This window comes from Podarcis liolepis (genome assembly GCF_965112155.1).
Source record: "Podarcis liolepis genome assembly, chromosome: 7".
Classification (NCBI taxonomy): domain Eukaryota; kingdom Metazoa; phylum Chordata; class Lepidosauria; order Squamata; family Lacertidae; genus Podarcis; species Podarcis liolepis.
This window is the reverse complement of record NC_139561.1, coordinates 22,978,165-22,994,620: the sequence shown is the minus strand read 5'-3', so window position 1 is coordinate 22,994,620 and position 16,456 is coordinate 22,978,165. Positions and strand designations below refer to the sequence as shown.

Sequence of the window (16,456 nt, the reverse complement as noted above, 5' to 3'; positions counted from 1 at the left end):
CCTCTCAGGGTTGGGGCAGCTGAGCAGAGGGGGTGGCTCTTGGAAAAATGCCCGGGAATGGCTGCCAACTTCCCAAGTTTTCGGGCTGTGTCTCTGGTAGTTCTCCCTGGCTGTAAATCTCCCTCAGTCCAGAGAGACCAGTAATAGGCAACCCTCCTCTCCTGAAAAGAGCACGCCAGTCTTCTGGCATATCATAGCAGAAGAAAGACTCAGTCGTAGTTCTAAAACTACTTTATTTACAGTCTATATACAGAGACTCCGTCAGTACGTCTGTGCTCTCTGAACACCAGTACAGAAACTGCAACACGCTCAGAAGTGAAACTAATTTCCAAAAGTACTCAGCAAGCAATAATACAGACTTCCTTTCTCACGCTCTCTGACACTCCCATGATGTATACAATCTTATTACCACTCACTGGTACAGCTGGAGCAGCTCGGATTGATAAAAATCCTAACAGTGGCACCCACAGCACTGACTCAAAGACCCAGTTGTGCCCATGGGTCTAAAAACATTGCCCACTCATGAAACCAGTCTTTTGCAGCCCTACCTAGAGATGCCATTGTTTGAATCTGGGACCTTTTCCATGCTGTACTGCTGCTGTATCACTCAGCCACGGTCCCATTTTAGTAGTGCGATTTCTTTTTAACCTTTGCAACCAGAAGAAGGCCATAGTTCAGCGACAGAGCATCTGCTCTGCATGCGTAAGTCCCCAGGTTCAATCACTGGCGTCCCCAGGGCAGGGCTGGGAATGTTCCCTGTGTGAAACCATAAAGAGCTGCAGCAGAAACGTCCTTAATTGAACTTGGCATCAGCCTCTGCTCTAGAGGTTGCAGGATCTGGAGCTGAGCTTCAAAGGAAACTTATGGAAGACTATGGTCCTTGAGACAGGTAAAGTTAAAGGGACCCCTGACCATTAGGTCCAATCGTGGCCGACTCTGGGGTTGCGGAGCTCATCTCGCTTTATTGGCCAAGGGAGCCGGCGTACAGCTTCTGGGTCATGTGGCCAGCATGACTAAGCCGCTTCTGGCGAACCAGAGCAGCGCTCGGAAACACCGTTTACCTTCCCGCCGGAGTGGTACCTATTTATCTACTTGCACTTTTTGGGGTGCTTTCGAACTGCTAGGTTGGCAGGAGCAGGGACCGAGCAACGGGAGCCCACCCCATTGCGGGGATTCGAACTGCTGACCTTCTGATCGGCAAGTCCTAGGCTCTGTGCTTTAACCCGCAGCGCCATCCACATCCCCTCTGGCCTTTGAGATAAGTCAGGTCTAAAGTTGTTAAGGGTTTTATAGGCTGATGCTGCCACCAGCTCTTAAAAGTGCCTAAAAGTTACAGAGCGCCATACAGTGATTAAAGGACCAGCAAGATGGCGCCATCCCCTGCCCGCGGAGGTATGAAAACAATCAAGTTCAATTGTCTTCCTAGCCTGTCTCATTCTTTCCCCTTTTTTGCCTTGCAGAAGAGGTGAGCGAAGATGAAATGAGTGAAGAAGAAGAGCGGGAGAACGGAGACCACCTCCCAGTGGGTAAGAAGACAAATGGCGAAATGTGGCTTTATGTAATCTCTCTCTCTCTCCTTGTGCTTGTTGCATGACCTTGGTGATCCTCTGATGGTTTGGAGTCGCCTCCTAAAAATACGGTTTGCGTACTAAGGGTTCCCCCCACCCACCCCAGGCTGGTTCTCGTGTTTGCAGTCTAAAGCAAGTATAGGGAACCTCAAATGCGGCCCCCAGTCTTCTCTGTCCCTTGAGACTCTTGCCAGATCGCACCCTTCCCCACACACCTTTTTAAAATTAACTTTGCTGCATTAACTGTGCATTCTGCAGCTGGCCTCCTTTCTGGTGTTTCAATTTGTAATCTTTAAGGTAATCTTTTAGTTTCCTGTTAAATTAAGTTGCTTTTGAATGTGTACTGTGAGGTGTCTTACTTGCGTGGGTATAGAAATCTCTGGCTTTTGCATGACTTGAATGTATCTGTGATTCTTGCATTCCAGGGGTTTTGGACTAGGTGATCCTTGGGCTCCCTTCCAGCCCTACAGTTCTATGATTCCAATGTAGCGTACTGTACAAAGGCAAGAGTCACAACTGTTGCTCTGCCCATTTTTTATTTAACTCGGGTTTCAGGCTGAAAAAATAGTTCTGCACTCCTGAACTGGAGCTTCCTCCTCCCTGACAGATACAAATATTTGGCAGCCGCTGAACATAGATCCTGGCCTGATTTGGCTACAGGTTCTTGAAGGGCAAAAGGGGCGAAGCTTTACACAGTATATAATTTGACTTGTGGACCTTGCTGCCGCAAGACATGGTTAACAGGTGGATTCAGGAAGGATAGATCTATTGAATAGCCATGGGAACCGTGTCTAGTCTTAGTTCTACTTGCAATGAGTAACTTAGGTTCATTGATTTCAGTGGGTCTGTAACTCAGATACAATCCATCATATTGAAATGAAGCCTCCACACCAGTGGTTCTCAACTTGCGGGTCCCCAGGTGTTGTTGGACTACAACTCCCATCATCCCTGACCACTGGCCATGCTGGCTAGGAATGATGGAAGTTGTAGTCCAGCAATATCTCGGAACTCACAGGTTGAGAAACACTGCTCCACACTCAGAGGCAGTTTGTCTCAGAGAGCTGGAGGCAAGAGCAGGACGTTTCCTTCACACTCTCCTTTTGAACTTCAGGGGGGAGAGTATCCCCCAACATCCGCTTCCTGCCACAATTTGATTCTTACGTTTGAAGTTGCAGAGTCAAGGTTTGACCGGGATTCCGTGGGGAGCGAAGGAGAGGAAGAAGACGCTGGCGAGGGGACCCCGCAATCCAACACGATGACGGAGGGCGATTACCTTCCTGACTCACCTGTGTCATCACCTGTGGAGCTGAAGCAAGAGTTGCCCAAGTATCTACCCGCCCTTCAGGTTAGGGGGCCGCCATAGATCTCTGGCCTTCCTGGGGAGGGGCCAGGCCAAGCCAGTGGTGTCTTTTGCTGACCTCCGAATGAACAAAGACTCCATGTGCCCACCTGTCACAATGGCCCACTGGGATTGGGCGATCTAAGGGTCTGGCCTACTGGCTGGAATCGAAAAATGCAGTCATTCCGCTCCTTCCCAACCCCTGCTGCCACTGTGCTACCCAGGTCTAAGCCATGGTTTTTCTTAACATTACTTCCAAACCTGGGCTCATGGCTTCTCTTGCCCCAGACAAGCCATAGGCAAGGTTTGTTCTTGGTTTGCTGCGTGTGGTTTGTCTGGGAAAGAAGCTGTATACAGTGGTACCTCTGGTTACATACTTAATTTGTTCTGGAGGTCCGTTCTTAACTTGAAAATGTTCTTAACCTGAAGCACCACTTTAGCTAATGGGGCCTCCCACTGCCGCCGGAGCACAATTTCTGTTCTCATCCTGAAGCAAAGTTCTTAACCCGAGGTACTATTTCTGGGTTAGCGGAGTCTGTAACCTGAAGCGTATGTAACCCGAGGTACCACTGTAAGCCTGGTTCAGATGTGACCCTAAGCAAAACCATAGCTTTGCTCTGGGTAGTGCAGCAGCAGCAGCAGGACCAGAGGGGAGGAGAACAGCACTCACATTTTTTGCTAAGTGTATCTGCATACTTTCTCATTCACACTAAACCATGGTTTGGCTTGGCACTGGATGCAAACTGGGTCTGCGAGAGTCTCAAAACAATACTCCACACCACAAATATATAGAGACCCAAACAAATCCTTATAGTTTCTATATTATAATAATACAAATTAACATGACAAAATCCCACATGACCAAAAAAACCCCACCCACCCCATCCTGCGACTATGGATCACATGTAACTAGCTTGTTTCAATTATGAGTCTTTCTCAAGCTCCTGCATACTCCTGCTATCAAATATTCTAGTGTCTTATTTCCTTGGAGTTGGGTTTAAAAAAAAATCAGATTCCAGCTCAAACCAGAGATCAGCACAGCTCCACTCAGGATAGTTGTATGATAGATGGCCCTGGCTCTTACACTGTGCTTTGAATAGAGCTTGAATTGGCTCTCTCCCCACCCCCATTTCTTTCTTCTTTCTTTTTTTTTAAAAGTTTCTAGTCCCTATGAATGTGAAAAATAGGATTGGAATCACAGGGCCTAAGAGGGATTGTCTTGTGGCCCTGCGTAATTCCTTGCCCCTCCACCTGACTTCTAGAAGCAGAGTAATTTGAAAATTAAGAGAAATTGTGTACATATGCAACTTTTATTCTCTAGGGCTGTCGTAGCGTTGAGGAATTTCAGTGTCTAAACCGGATTGAGGAGGGAACGTACGGAGTGGTGTACAGAGCGAAAGACAAAAAAACAGGTTTGTTGTTTCTTCAGCAATGGCACCGCTTAGAGACTATAGTAATGAAGCGGTGCATAAATGGTCGAAATAAGTAGGTAAGTTAATAATAATAATAATAATAATAATAATAATAATAATAAATAAATACTTTCCAGATGAGATTGTGGCGCTGAAGCGGCTGAAGATGGAGAAGGAGAAAGAAGGTTTCCCCATTACTTCTCTAAGGGAGATCAACACCATCTTGAAAGCCCAGCACCCAAATATCGTCACTGTCAGGGTAAGGCCACCAGCACTTGATCGCCTGTTGACGTGTTAACTGGGCGCCTTGTAATTGTCCAGGGTTATATTCTGTGGCGTCCCCCTTGTTCCAACAGAGCTGCAGCATACATACCATCCTTGTGTGGAAGCCTATATATGTAGCTCTGTATCACTTAAGCCTCTTTCCCCTCCACCCACAAGGCAAGGGGACATTGCCTTTTATGAAAACACAAGAAGAGGGTGTGGATCAGGCCCCAGGCACCTCTAGTACAGCTTCCAAGCAGAGGCTGGATAGGTGGTCCATTGGCGTGAGCCAGCAAGGTGCTTCTTATGTTCTTAGTTTAGCACTACATAGCTGGGATACATGGCTGATTTGTTTTTGAGACCTGAAAGAAAAGCAGGGCCTGAGCACGTGAGCACTTTCCCTCTTCCTGTGGCTTCCAGCAACCTGGTATTCAGAAATATTACTGCCTCCAGCCATGGAAGCAGAGCATAAGCCAATATGGCTAGTAGCCATTTTTAGCCCTCTCCTCCATGAATGTGTCTAATAAGAGTTTAAAGCCATCCGAGTTGGTGGCCCTGCCTCCTGCGGCAGTGAATACCATAGTATTTACTAGGCGCTGTGTGAAGAAGTACTTTCTTTTATCTGTGCTGAATCTTCCAACATTCAGCTTCACTGGATAAGTTCTAGAAAGGAAGAAAAACATTTCTATCTAGCCTTTCCCTATATAACCTTGTGTTTAAGCACTTGGCTGCAGAGGCATCGCCAGGGCATTTAAAGCATGGTCCCGATTCCTCTCCTAAGTGTTTCTGGGTAGGTAATGAATTCAGGAGATAAGTAAATTGGAGTGTGTATCCCAGGCTACTGGCTAGGGGAGGGATTTGGAGAAATATTATTTCAAAGTGACCTTATCTAGAGGTCATTCAAAGGGTATTGAATGGGAGAAACTGAACTGGGTTTATTTGGAGCAGGATACATTGAGAAATTTGGGAGTAATTTGGAGTGATCTGGGGTGAGGAGCAAATTTATTCAGGGAAACTAGTTGCCTGGCCTCCAGTGATATTTTGATTAAAAAGAGTCCACACCTGTTAACATATTACATGTTAGCATATGTTAATTTGTATCTGTGTGCTGATACCCCAGATCTTCCCAAGTATCTGGTTATGTCTCGGCTTGGCTGGTAGTCATAGTCTGCAAGGAATCCCATACACTTGAGTGAGATGTAAGTAAGTTCAAAGAATGAAGGAAGGAAATTATGAATTAAACCCTGCAGTCATCCAATGGTATCTGTGGCCTTTAGGATCACTGGTGCGTCTCATTTCGGTTTCCAGGAAATTGTCGTCGGCAGCAACATGGACAAGATATATATTGTAATGAATTACGTGGAGCACGATCTCAAGAGCCTCATGGAAACGATGAAACAGCCATTCTTGCCAGGTGTGTGGCGTTTCTCGAATTCTAAACACACTTAAAATAAACTTAAGCTTAGCAGGGTGACAAAGGCACAGGTGGGTCTTGACTTCTTTCGCCACCCTCTTAGGATCTCTGCTGTTGTATATTTCAGGGGAAGTGAAAACCTTGATGATTCAACTGTTGCGAGGGGTCAAGCATCTTCACGATAACTGGATTCTTCATCGAGACTTGAAAACCTCCAACCTGCTATTGAGCCACGCTGGCATCTTAAAAGTAAGAGCCAACTTTTTGAAGCTGTTGCAAGCAGTCAGATGTGTTCATGGCAGGCTCTCTGCAGAGTACATTTTGACCCATCCAGGGTTGTTATTTTTCCAAATGCAACGTAAAATCATATGGTATTTATTGCATTTATTTATTAAGCTGTATGCCCTTCGTTTCTATAAAACATTCACGGTGATTGTCCAAAGCTGCAAGAGAACCCAACCACCACCAGTGGGGTCTGGCTTCATTTGGTGACACTGCAGAATTTTAGAGTTGATAGGGTATTTAGAGGTTTATCCAGCACACTACCTGCTCCTAATAGGTATATTGCCGCTACAGCATCCCTGGCAATAGGTTGTCCAGCCTCTACTTGAACAACCCTCACCTTCAAAGAGCTGGCAAAATAGGGGCCTCTGATATTTCAGCAGAAAGAGTACAGTGGTATCTCTGGTTACATACGCTTCAAGTTACATACGCTTCAGGTTACAGACTCCACTAGCCCAGAAATAGTACCTCAGGTTAAGAACTTTGCTTCAGGATGAGAACAGAAATCGTGCTCTGGTGGCGCGGCAGCAGTGGGAGGTCCCATTAGCTAAAGTGGTACCTAAGGTTAAGAACAGTTTCAGGTTAAGAACGGACCTCCGGAACGAATTAAGTACTTAACCTGAGGTACCACTGTATTTCACAATACTGGTTCCACCAATGTAAAAGCCCATCTCTCTATTACCAGACAGAGTGAGTGGACTTGCCGGGATGCAATCTTCCCAGACAGTTTGAGGGCTTTAAAGGCTTAGAAATGAGCACCTTGCTCAAACAGAAGCCAGGACAGTGATACAAAAAGCTCGTGGCTTTCTAGGGGAATCAAGCTGACTGCTGCCGAAAACCATATATAGAATTTAGCTTGTGGTCCCATTTGTCCAGGCAGTTCTTACACTATTCCATTTCTTTCACACCAGGTTGGAGACTTTGGGCTGGCCCGAGAGTATGGATCGCCTCTGAAGCCGTATACCCCCGTCGTCGTGACATTGTGGTACAGGGCGCCTGAGCTGCTACTTGGAGCCAAGGTTTGTGACTGATAGCCTTTCCTGCCTGAGAGTTTCCAAGGGCAGCTATTTTTCATCATTCCCATTTTAACATTTATCGTGGCCGAATGTACTGTGCAACTGACAAGTGGCACTCGCTTGGCTGGTTTTCCTTATAAAGTTGAGTGACCTCAAAGTTTTATAAACCTCTATAATATTCACCCTTGGCCATCTTTTCCCTGTATTTTAAAACAAAGCACAAATCTGGGACGTTTGCATCTCCCTTCCCTCAAGATGATGATCCCACCCATATATTAGGGTGCAGTGGGGGGGGGAATAAGTGGAGAAAATGGGCGCTGCTTGACTCAAGTGCCAAATGATAACCTGCCATCGTGACTTACCTTTTCAACCTCACCCACTCAGCAGCACGGTTTCGGAATTGTTGCTGTGGACTCTTCGCTCCCCATGCTGCAAAACGAAAACAAAAAACCCTTCCTTGTTCCAGAAATCTTCACATGCCTGCATGCCACACCATACTGACCTGCCTTGACCAAGGCAGCCATGCTTGGTGGCCCACAAAATTAAGCAACTAACTTAATTTCTTATTGTCCTGCCTTCCAGGAATATTCCACAGCCGTCGACATGTGGTCCGTGGGTTGCATATTCGGAGAGCTGTTAACCCAGAAGCCGCTGTTTCCAGGAAAGTCGGATATTGACCAAATTAACAAAGTTTTCAAGGTATGCCCTTAAACTGTCACACAGACACACACACTGCCACTCATCATATATTTGTGTAATGCCAAACAAAACAAAACAAAATAGGTGCCAGCTTTCTCTTTTATGCTGCAAAGTCCCCCTAAAGAGATGTTGTTAATTCCCTGTTTTTCACTTGATGATATTCCGGCCCCCAGTGGGTCGAAAAATAAGATGCTTGCTTTTCGATCCAATGTGCTTCCTTTGTTGCTAAGCAACTAGCTTGGCAGGCTATCAGTGTCTTGCTCTCCACCTGACATGGTCTGGATGGCACAGACATGCATTTAGTGACTCACTAGGGAGCTGTAGGCAACTAGAAATTCCTTGTGGGCGAGCAAACCTTTCTAGTGGGCCCCCTCCCCCCCCCCTTTGTTCATGTACTAACTGCAGAAGAAGGAAACTACAGTGGTACCTCGGGTTACAGTCGCTTCAGGTTACAGACTCCGCTAACTCAGAAATAGTACCTCTGTTTAAGAACTTTGCTTCAGGATGATAACAGAAATCATGCTCTGGCAGCGCGGCGGCAGTGGGAGGCCCCATTAGCTAAAGTAGTGCTTCAGGTTAAGAACAGTTTCAGGTTAAGAACGGACCTCCGGAACAAATTAAGTTCTTAACCCGAGGTACCACTGTATTTCCCCAACCCACAAAGAAATGCAGTGAGTCTTAATTTTTTTACTAGCTGAGTGGTGGCTTTTAGTACCCCATGGTAGATACTTTTAGGGTGTAAGGCACGGAGCCCTAACAGTATTGTAGGGCTGGAGCCAATGACCACTCAGTCGAGTTTTGTCCTCACCCTCCATCCTGCTGAGTTCTATAAAGGCCATACTGACTCAGAGGAGGAGGAGGAAGAAGAAGCTGACAGACCATGCCTTCCTCTGGACTGGTTGTATGTTTTAAGGTAGGGGCTGAGGTCAGATTGGATTTTCAGTAACAGAAGCCCAGGTCACTAGCAACAGATGCATACCAAAAGCCACAAAAGTTCCTAACAATATATCGCCCAAATGGGATGATACTTCCTGGTTTTTCAAAACTTTTGTTCTCATTTTGTCTACGATCCTTATTCCATTATCTTGATCTCCACTATTTTTGCCCACAGACAATCCTTGCAAGTATCATACTGACTGGGGCAAGGGGAGAAGGGGGGTTGAGCCATTTTAAGCCAGCTTCCTTACATGGTTTCTCATAATTCTTTCTGGAAGGATCTGGGAACCCCCAGTGAGAAAATCTGGCCTGGGTATAACGAGCTGCCGGCAGTGAAGAAGATGACGTTCACGGAATATCCTTACAACAACCTCCGCAAGCGGTTTGGGGCACTCCTCTCAGACCAGGGATTTGATCTCATGAATAAGTAAGTCCATAAGAATATCAAAAACGTAAGATGAGCCCTGCTGGATCAGACCAAAGACCCATCTAGTCCAGCATCCTGTTCTCACAGTGGCCAGCCCAGTACAGGAGGAGGTAGAGCATAGCCTTCATGACTAGCCGTCCTCCATCAAATCCCCTTTTAAAGCTGTCCAAGGAGAGAACCATGAATTAGAACATTAGAAGAGGCCTTTTGGATCAGGCCCCTCCAGTCCACTTTCCCTATTTGTAATTCCCAGCAGCTGCTATTCAGCTCCCTCCAAGGGTAAACTGCTTTGAGGTTTTACAGTGGTACCTTGGGTTACAGATGCTTCAGGTTACAGACGCTTCAGGTTACAGACTCCACTAACCCAGAAATAGTACCTCGGGTTAAGAACTTTTATTCAGGGTGAGAACAGAAATCGTGCGGCGGCAGTGGGAGGCCCCATTAGCTAAAGTGGTGCTTCAGGTTAAGAACAGTTTCAGGTTAAGAACGGACCTCCGGAATGAATTAAGTTCTTAACCCGAGGTACCACTGTATTACAATCATGCTGTGAAATATACTATATAATTTGGAAAGTTGTTTGTCTGTCTGTTCTCTGCATTCAGACACTCCTGAAGTTATGGCCACCCAGTTTGGCGTGATGGTTCCTAAGATGTAGGAGTGGGTTTCAATCTCTGTTCTAATACTGTTGGACACCATTCTGAGTCAAGATGGTGGACTGAACCTTTTCAAACGGCACTGATTTAGACACCTGTAGATACGCCGCCACCCGCTTTGGCACAATGGTCCCTGAGATGAAGGGCAGGGTTTTGATCTATCTATGTTTGGATACTATTGGGTGCCATGTTGAATCAAGATGGCGGGCTGACTGGTTTTGACCAAATTTGGCAGGAGACCAGCAAATCGCATTATATCTGTTAATGAATCTCAGTGCGGTTTCTTTGTTTATTAGAATTCCTGAGCAATGCTGCATACTTTCTGCTGGTTAATGAATAAATAAATAGGCAGCACAGAGAGAGCACAGTGATCATGGCAAGTAGCCATTGATAATAGCCTTATCCTCTATGAATAGCACCACATTCAAGAGGCAGATGCAGCCCAGTGTTGCAGGGAAAATTGAGCCGCTTGGGTAAGGTTCTGACCCTAACCCACCCGACCTTGAGGCACATTGTGATTGCCACACACACACACACACCCCAGATGCCATGCCATAGCAATTCTTCCCGGTGGGGAGTGAAGTGGTGTATGAAATTGTGTTAAGTGAACAATTTGCAAAAAAATCTTCTTTGGCGGCATCCGACTTCATGCTCACCCGCGTTTTTCTGCCCGAAGCTGCCTGCTGCTTTTTTCCAGCACAGCGAGCAAATCGTCAGACATGAGAATTTGAAGTTCTGGGCCCCTGCTATGTTTTGTTTCTAAAAGGGCTTTCAGTGAGCTCTTTTCCAGATAAAATAGAGGCAGCTTGGCATTGCAGGGTGGCTGCGGTTCATACTTGCCCACTCTGGCTCACCTCTTCTTCCGAAATTCATTTTCTTTGTCATTCCCATCAGCTCATTGTGTTAACCCTTTTCTAGGTTCCTGACGTACTACCCGGGCAGAAGGATCACCGCTGAAGACGGCTTGAAGCACGAGTATTTCCAGGAGACGCCGCTCCCCATCGAGCCGTCCATGTTTCCGACGTGGCCAGCAAAAAGTGAACAGCAGCGGGTGAAACGTGGGACGAGTCCACGGCCGCCAGAGGGGGGCTTAGGATACAGTCAGCTGGTAAGTTTCCTTGTAGTCGGCGAAGCTCTGTGTAAAAATTCACCATCCTAAAAAGGCCTGTGTTTTAAAAGTTTCTGGAGCTTATTGAAATTTTCAAAAAGGAAAACCCAAGGTGGAAGATGGTGCACTTTAAGTCTATAATGCTTCCAACAGAACTCCCCCTTTATTTGTAAACGTAAAGGGACCCCTGACCATTAGGTCCAGTCGTGGCTGACTCTGGGGTTGTGGTGCTCATCTCGCTTTATTGGCCGAGGGAGCCGGCGTACAGCTTCCAGGTCATGTGGCCAGCATGAATAAGCCGCTTCTGGTGAACCAGAGCAGCGCACAGAAACGCCGTTTACCTTCTTGCTGGAGCAGTACCTATTTATCTACTTGCACTTTGACGTGCTTTTGAACTGCTATGTTGGCAGGAGCAGGGACCGAGCAACGGGAGCTCACCCCGCCGCGGGGATTCGAACTGCCAACCTTCTGATCGGCAAATCCTAGGCTCTGTGGTTTAACCCACAGCGCCACCCGTGTCCCCTTTATCTGTACGTTATGTCAATTTTATGTTCTCATTCTTTGACCAAGATGACGTAACCAGGTGAAGAAGCTCTGGGTGTGCTTGGTTTCCTTTTTCTTTTTAAAGAGGAGGAAGTCACAGTCTTCCTTCTCTGGGCTGTACCGGGGGGAAGAACAGTTTTGAACGCTCGTGTTGCGTCCTTCCAAGCAAGAGCAGAACCAGGTGCTCCTAAGCCAGGAAGGAGAGGTGGAACACAGCTTTCCTGGAACCAACTTCGCCCTTTTCAAAATCACCATGTGCCACCTCTTTCTACAAATTATGCAGACCATCCTTGCCCCAATCTGATGCCCTCCAGATATTTGGACTTACAGCAGGACCAGTGGCCAGGCATGATGGGACTTGTACTCCCAACAACAGCTGGAGACCCACGTTCGAGAAACACTGGTCTACACTGACAGCAGTTTTCAGAGGGTTCAGGCATGGGGCATTCCTTGCCCTACTAGGAGATGCCAGCTGGGATTGAACCAGGGACCTTCTGCGTACAGGATAGATTCTCTGCCACTGAGCTATCGCCCTTCTCCAGCAGCGCTGTTAACAGGAAGAAGGGCCTGTTACATAGCTCAGTGAAAGAGCACTCCTCTCGACATATAGAAAAACCCCTGTTTCAGTCAGTCCTAAGGATCAGAGATAGCAAGCCGCCTCCTTCATCTCTCCTTCAGAGGTGGCTGGCAGCAGTTAAAAACTCACTGCTAAGCCTGCTGCTAGTGCTCATATTGCAACCACTATCTCAGGGGTCAGCAAACTTTTTCAGCAGGGGGCCGGTCCGCTGTCCCTCAGACCTTGTGGGGGGCCGGACTGTATTCTGGAGAAAAAATATATGATGGAATTCCTATGCCCCACAAATAACCCAGAGATGCATTTTAAATAAAAGGACACATTCTACTCATGTAAAAACACGCTGATTCCCAGACCGTTCACAGGCTGGATTTAAAAGGTGATTGGGCTGAATCTGGCCCCTGGGCCTTAGTTTGCCTACCCATGCACTATTCTGTCTGTCTTGTTTCCCCCCCCCCCCCCCACTCCCAGACAGTGGCTGCATTTGGCATGGTAGGTTTGCAACAGGCGCAGGCCTTATCTGCCAGCAGGTGGCGCTGTTGCTTTGTGGAAGGCTTAAAGAATATATGTGAGATAGAGCCCTTTTGGATCAGACCAAAAGGCCTCTCTAGTCCATCATCTTCTTCCTCACCATGGCTTGGGGGAAGCCCACAAGCAGGGCCTGAGAACGGTTGCCCTTTCCCCACTGTTGTCTCCCACAGACTGGTACACAGTCTGGTACACCTGTGCGTGCCTATAACCATCGCAGCTTGCTAGCTGTTGCATGAGCTCCCCTCTTCGACTCATAAGCCTCATTCCCTTCTCAAGTCATCTTAAACTGGCAGCTCCCATCTTGTGGGAGTGAGTTCCATAAGTTCACTACGCACTGTGTGACGAAGTCCTTCCTTTTGTCTGTCTTGAAATATCCACCATTCAGAAGGCCTGGCATTCTTAGAATCTCCTTATCTGCAGCCGACTGTTGGCTAGTGAAACATCTTAAGTTCGCATATCTGTTTTGTTATTCTAGGGTGACGACGACCTGAAGGACACCGGCTTCCATCTTACGACCACAAACCAAGGGGCATCAGCCGCGGGACCAGGCTTCAGTTTGAAGTTCTAAAGCGTAAGGCGAAGCAGTGCAGGAAGGAGACTGGGAGAAGCCAGAGGGGAAGCGAACACTTTGCTTTTCTGCTCAAGCTGTTGGCAAGCGTGTCGACAAGCCCTCGCCGTGCAAATCCACTCCTCTCGGGGGGAGGGGTGTGTGTTTGTTTTTTGCAGGATGTCACCTGCATATGTGAAAAACGTTCTTCCTGGATCTGGCACAAAAAGTCACTGCGATTCCATTTCAAGGATTGGAATTATTCTGAATAGCCAAGGACTCTTTTTTGCAAAAAGAAGAAAAGAAAAGGCAAAACAAGAAAACAAAATCCCAACGGACTTGAATGGTACAGTTTTGGAAATGATTCTTTTTTCTTTTCTCTTGTTTGTATTTAAATCTTCTACTCTGGATGGGATTTTTGTTTTTGTTTTTGCTTGTACATTTGTAGAATAAAGAAATACAATTTTTAATTGTTTACCCCGTGTAAAGGAAACTCTTCTTCACTAGTGCCAGACTTGGAAACAGGAAATGATTTGCACAGAGGCACGCGGATCTTCACCCCTCCTTCTTTTTCACCATTATTAGCACATTTTTTTCTTTTTCTTTTTCTTTTTTGCACTGCTGTGGTTTTCCTCAGTTTCACTTCTGGAAATCGAATTACATTTCCAGCAGGGGAATAATTTGGCCAGCTTGCATTTTGAATGTGTACATTTTCCTTGGAAGTTTTGTGGTGCAATGCTGAGTAGCATGTCAAAATGCTTAGGGGCAAGTGAGGCCAATGATTGATGGCAGATGCCTGCTAAGTTACTCTGGAGGTTGCTAACCCACCAAAGTCTGGGAGGATGAGTGCTTTTGTTTCTCTCTCTGCCTCCCTGTCTTCCATCCTCTCTTCCCCTCAAGTGCAGAAGGGCAGGGCTGCCAGGGAAGCACCTTTGATGCTCACCATGAAATTGTGCAAAGTACAGTGCCCTTTGATTGCTCCCAAGAGCACAGGATTGTTCTGTTGCACAAGCTTGTTGCAAACAGATCAAGAGACAGCTGAGGAGAGGACAGCCGGAGTCTTTGAGTTCTGACTCTGACCAGCAGCCTCAGCCTGCCGGTTACTTTTTATTGCTAATCCACAAAAATGGGTTCACGTAGCTGTAAGGGACAGGCACGGATGATTGTATCCAACTTACTTTTACTCCCAGTAGACTCATCAAAATTAGTGGACCTAAGTTACTTGTGTTTATTCATTCTCAATAGGTCTCTACTCTGAGCACGACGCTCACAGGTTACAAAACAAAGCAAATGCAGATATCGGTCCCTTGATAAAGCAACTCTCCCCACTTGCCAAAGGTGTTGGGGACTGTTCAGCTGAGGCAGCTTGTTCTGCAGTTGTTAAAACTGTCCTTAAATGAAAAGGAAAGGATGGTGTGTGTGTGTGTATATTTCATATATATATTAGAAGTTGTACCAAGTAATTGGGGACCGTAATGCATTGAAATTGTTCCACTGCATCTTCCTGGCAGGTATTTAAACAGAGAGTGTGGGATGGCAGCTGACTCGCTCGCAGAGTACATTTCTGTCAAATTTTCATTTATGCCGCCCCCATGGACTAGAATATCATCAGGTACCCTCTTTTCTTTTTTGTCTCTTCCTGTGGATCCAAGTTTGTTGTCCAGGTACCTCTGTTGCCTTCCAAGATCTGACGAGAATTGGATCTGATCAGTGTTAAAAACACCCATTTTAAAGCAGAGATGAGCATGTGGCCTTTCAGGTGTTGGAATTCAACCCCCATCTTCTAGACTGTTGGGCCGTACTGGCTGGGGCTGATGGGTCTCACAGCAGTTGGAGGGCCGCTGGTTGCCCCACCCCCTTTTCACCATCACAGCTGGAAAAACTAAATGACTTCCCCCCTCCCAACCAGAAGCCTGCCATTCTTGGAATCTCCTTATCCACAACACATCCAACCCAACTTGGTTGAAATATGTATGGGATGCACTTTAAATGTACAGTGTAGATTTGCCCTAAGACTGTGTGAAATTGATTTGCCAGGCTGTCGGCATGCAAAGAAATTGGGTGCAGAGTTCTGCATCTTGAAAATCTCAGGGATAACTGCTTCCATTCGAAAACACCAGCGGTGTGAGAGTTTCTAGTGACAGTGGAAATAACGCTTGGAAGTAGGTTGGCTACTGAAATTTCATGTGGCAGAATAAGGTGGAAACTTGCAGCAGAACAAACCCAGCTCAGCCTTGCCTACTCAGACTGGCAGCTGCCTTCTAAGATCTCAGGCTGTGACCTTAACCCTGGGACTTTAGGTGAGGGGCAGGTAAGAAATCCGATTCATAATAATGAACAAGGATGATACTGTTTGAGCATATCTATGCATGCACTCTTGACATGTGCTGTATGCGCGTGCTCCACTGTGATGTGGCCAATTTTTTTGGTCACATGAAGCTCTTGGTCAGAATCAAGTTCATATTTCTCCTTTAACTTATTTTTGTACATTCACCAAGCAAGGCATTTTGTTTTGATCCTGAAGTGTTCTGCTGGGTGTGAAACCAGCAGAGGGGAGCGTGGGGTTGTTGTTTTTTTGTACTTTTGTGGAAGAAATATAATCATGACTTGTACATAGTGTTTTCATGTAACATCAATGGTTTTACTACTCTGCTGGAAAATGTACAGATATTTATACTTGTATACAGCTGAAATGTTTTGGGGACTTCGCAACATTCCATTGGGCGTGTTGAAATGTGTAAATGCACAAATTCAGACTGTGTGTGTGTGTGGAAGCCAGCCTACTGCACCCAAAGGTAATATTTACATTCATAGCTCCGCCCACTTTTGTCTTTGGCCCCACCCACCTCTAGCAGGTGACCCTTTGGCAGAAAAGGGTTGCCCACTGGGTGTGCTAGGGATGTCCTCGTAAACCGGGCGTTGTAGTCAGAGTAGGTCCATTGAAATCAATAGACCTAAGTCAGGCTGGTTAATTTTAGTGGGTCTACTCTGATTAGGGCCACACCCATACCACACAGCTTCCCCCAAAGAATCCTGGGAACTGCTGTTTCTTAAGGCTGCTGGGAACTGTAGTTCTTGGGCAGGGAGAAGCTATATACTGAAAATGTGTGTTAGATCTGTGGTATGGATGCGACCTGGGACTT

The 16,456-nt window shown here is 46.5% G+C and overlaps 1 protein-coding gene across 6 annotated transcripts in view; it reads left to right on the top strand.

Moving 5' to 3' along the window:
• LOC310711255 (cyclin-dependent kinase 11B) overlaps positions 1 to 13,788 on the top strand; it is a 29,425-nt gene extending 15,637 nt beyond the window's left edge. For 4 of the 6 annotated variants that reach the window (XM_083512981.1, XM_083512984.1, XM_083512979.1 and 1 more), the window contains 11 exons: positions 1,461 to 1,526; positions 2,738 to 2,913; positions 4,229 to 4,319; positions 4,457 to 4,578; positions 5,892 to 5,997; positions 6,125 to 6,246; positions 7,191 to 7,298; positions 7,878 to 7,994; positions 9,209 to 9,357; positions 10,929 to 11,118; positions 13,242 to 13,788. In XM_083512981.1, coding sequence (XP_083369107.1) covers positions 1,461 to 1,526; positions 2,738 to 2,913; positions 4,229 to 4,319; positions 4,457 to 4,578; positions 5,892 to 5,997; positions 6,125 to 6,246; positions 7,191 to 7,298; positions 7,878 to 7,994; positions 9,209 to 9,357; positions 10,929 to 11,118; positions 13,242 to 13,334 — 1,340 coding nt within the window. In that variant the 3' untranslated portion in view covers positions 13,335 to 13,788. The remainder of the gene's footprint in view (positions 1 to 1,460; positions 1,527 to 2,737; positions 2,914 to 4,228; positions 4,320 to 4,456; positions 4,579 to 5,891; positions 5,998 to 6,124; positions 6,247 to 7,190; positions 7,299 to 7,877; positions 7,995 to 9,208; positions 9,358 to 10,928; positions 11,119 to 13,241) is intronic. The other 2 variants (XM_083512982.1, XM_083512980.1) reach the window with 1 other exon arrangement.
• Positions 13,789 to 16,456: the final 2,668 nt, after the last annotated feature.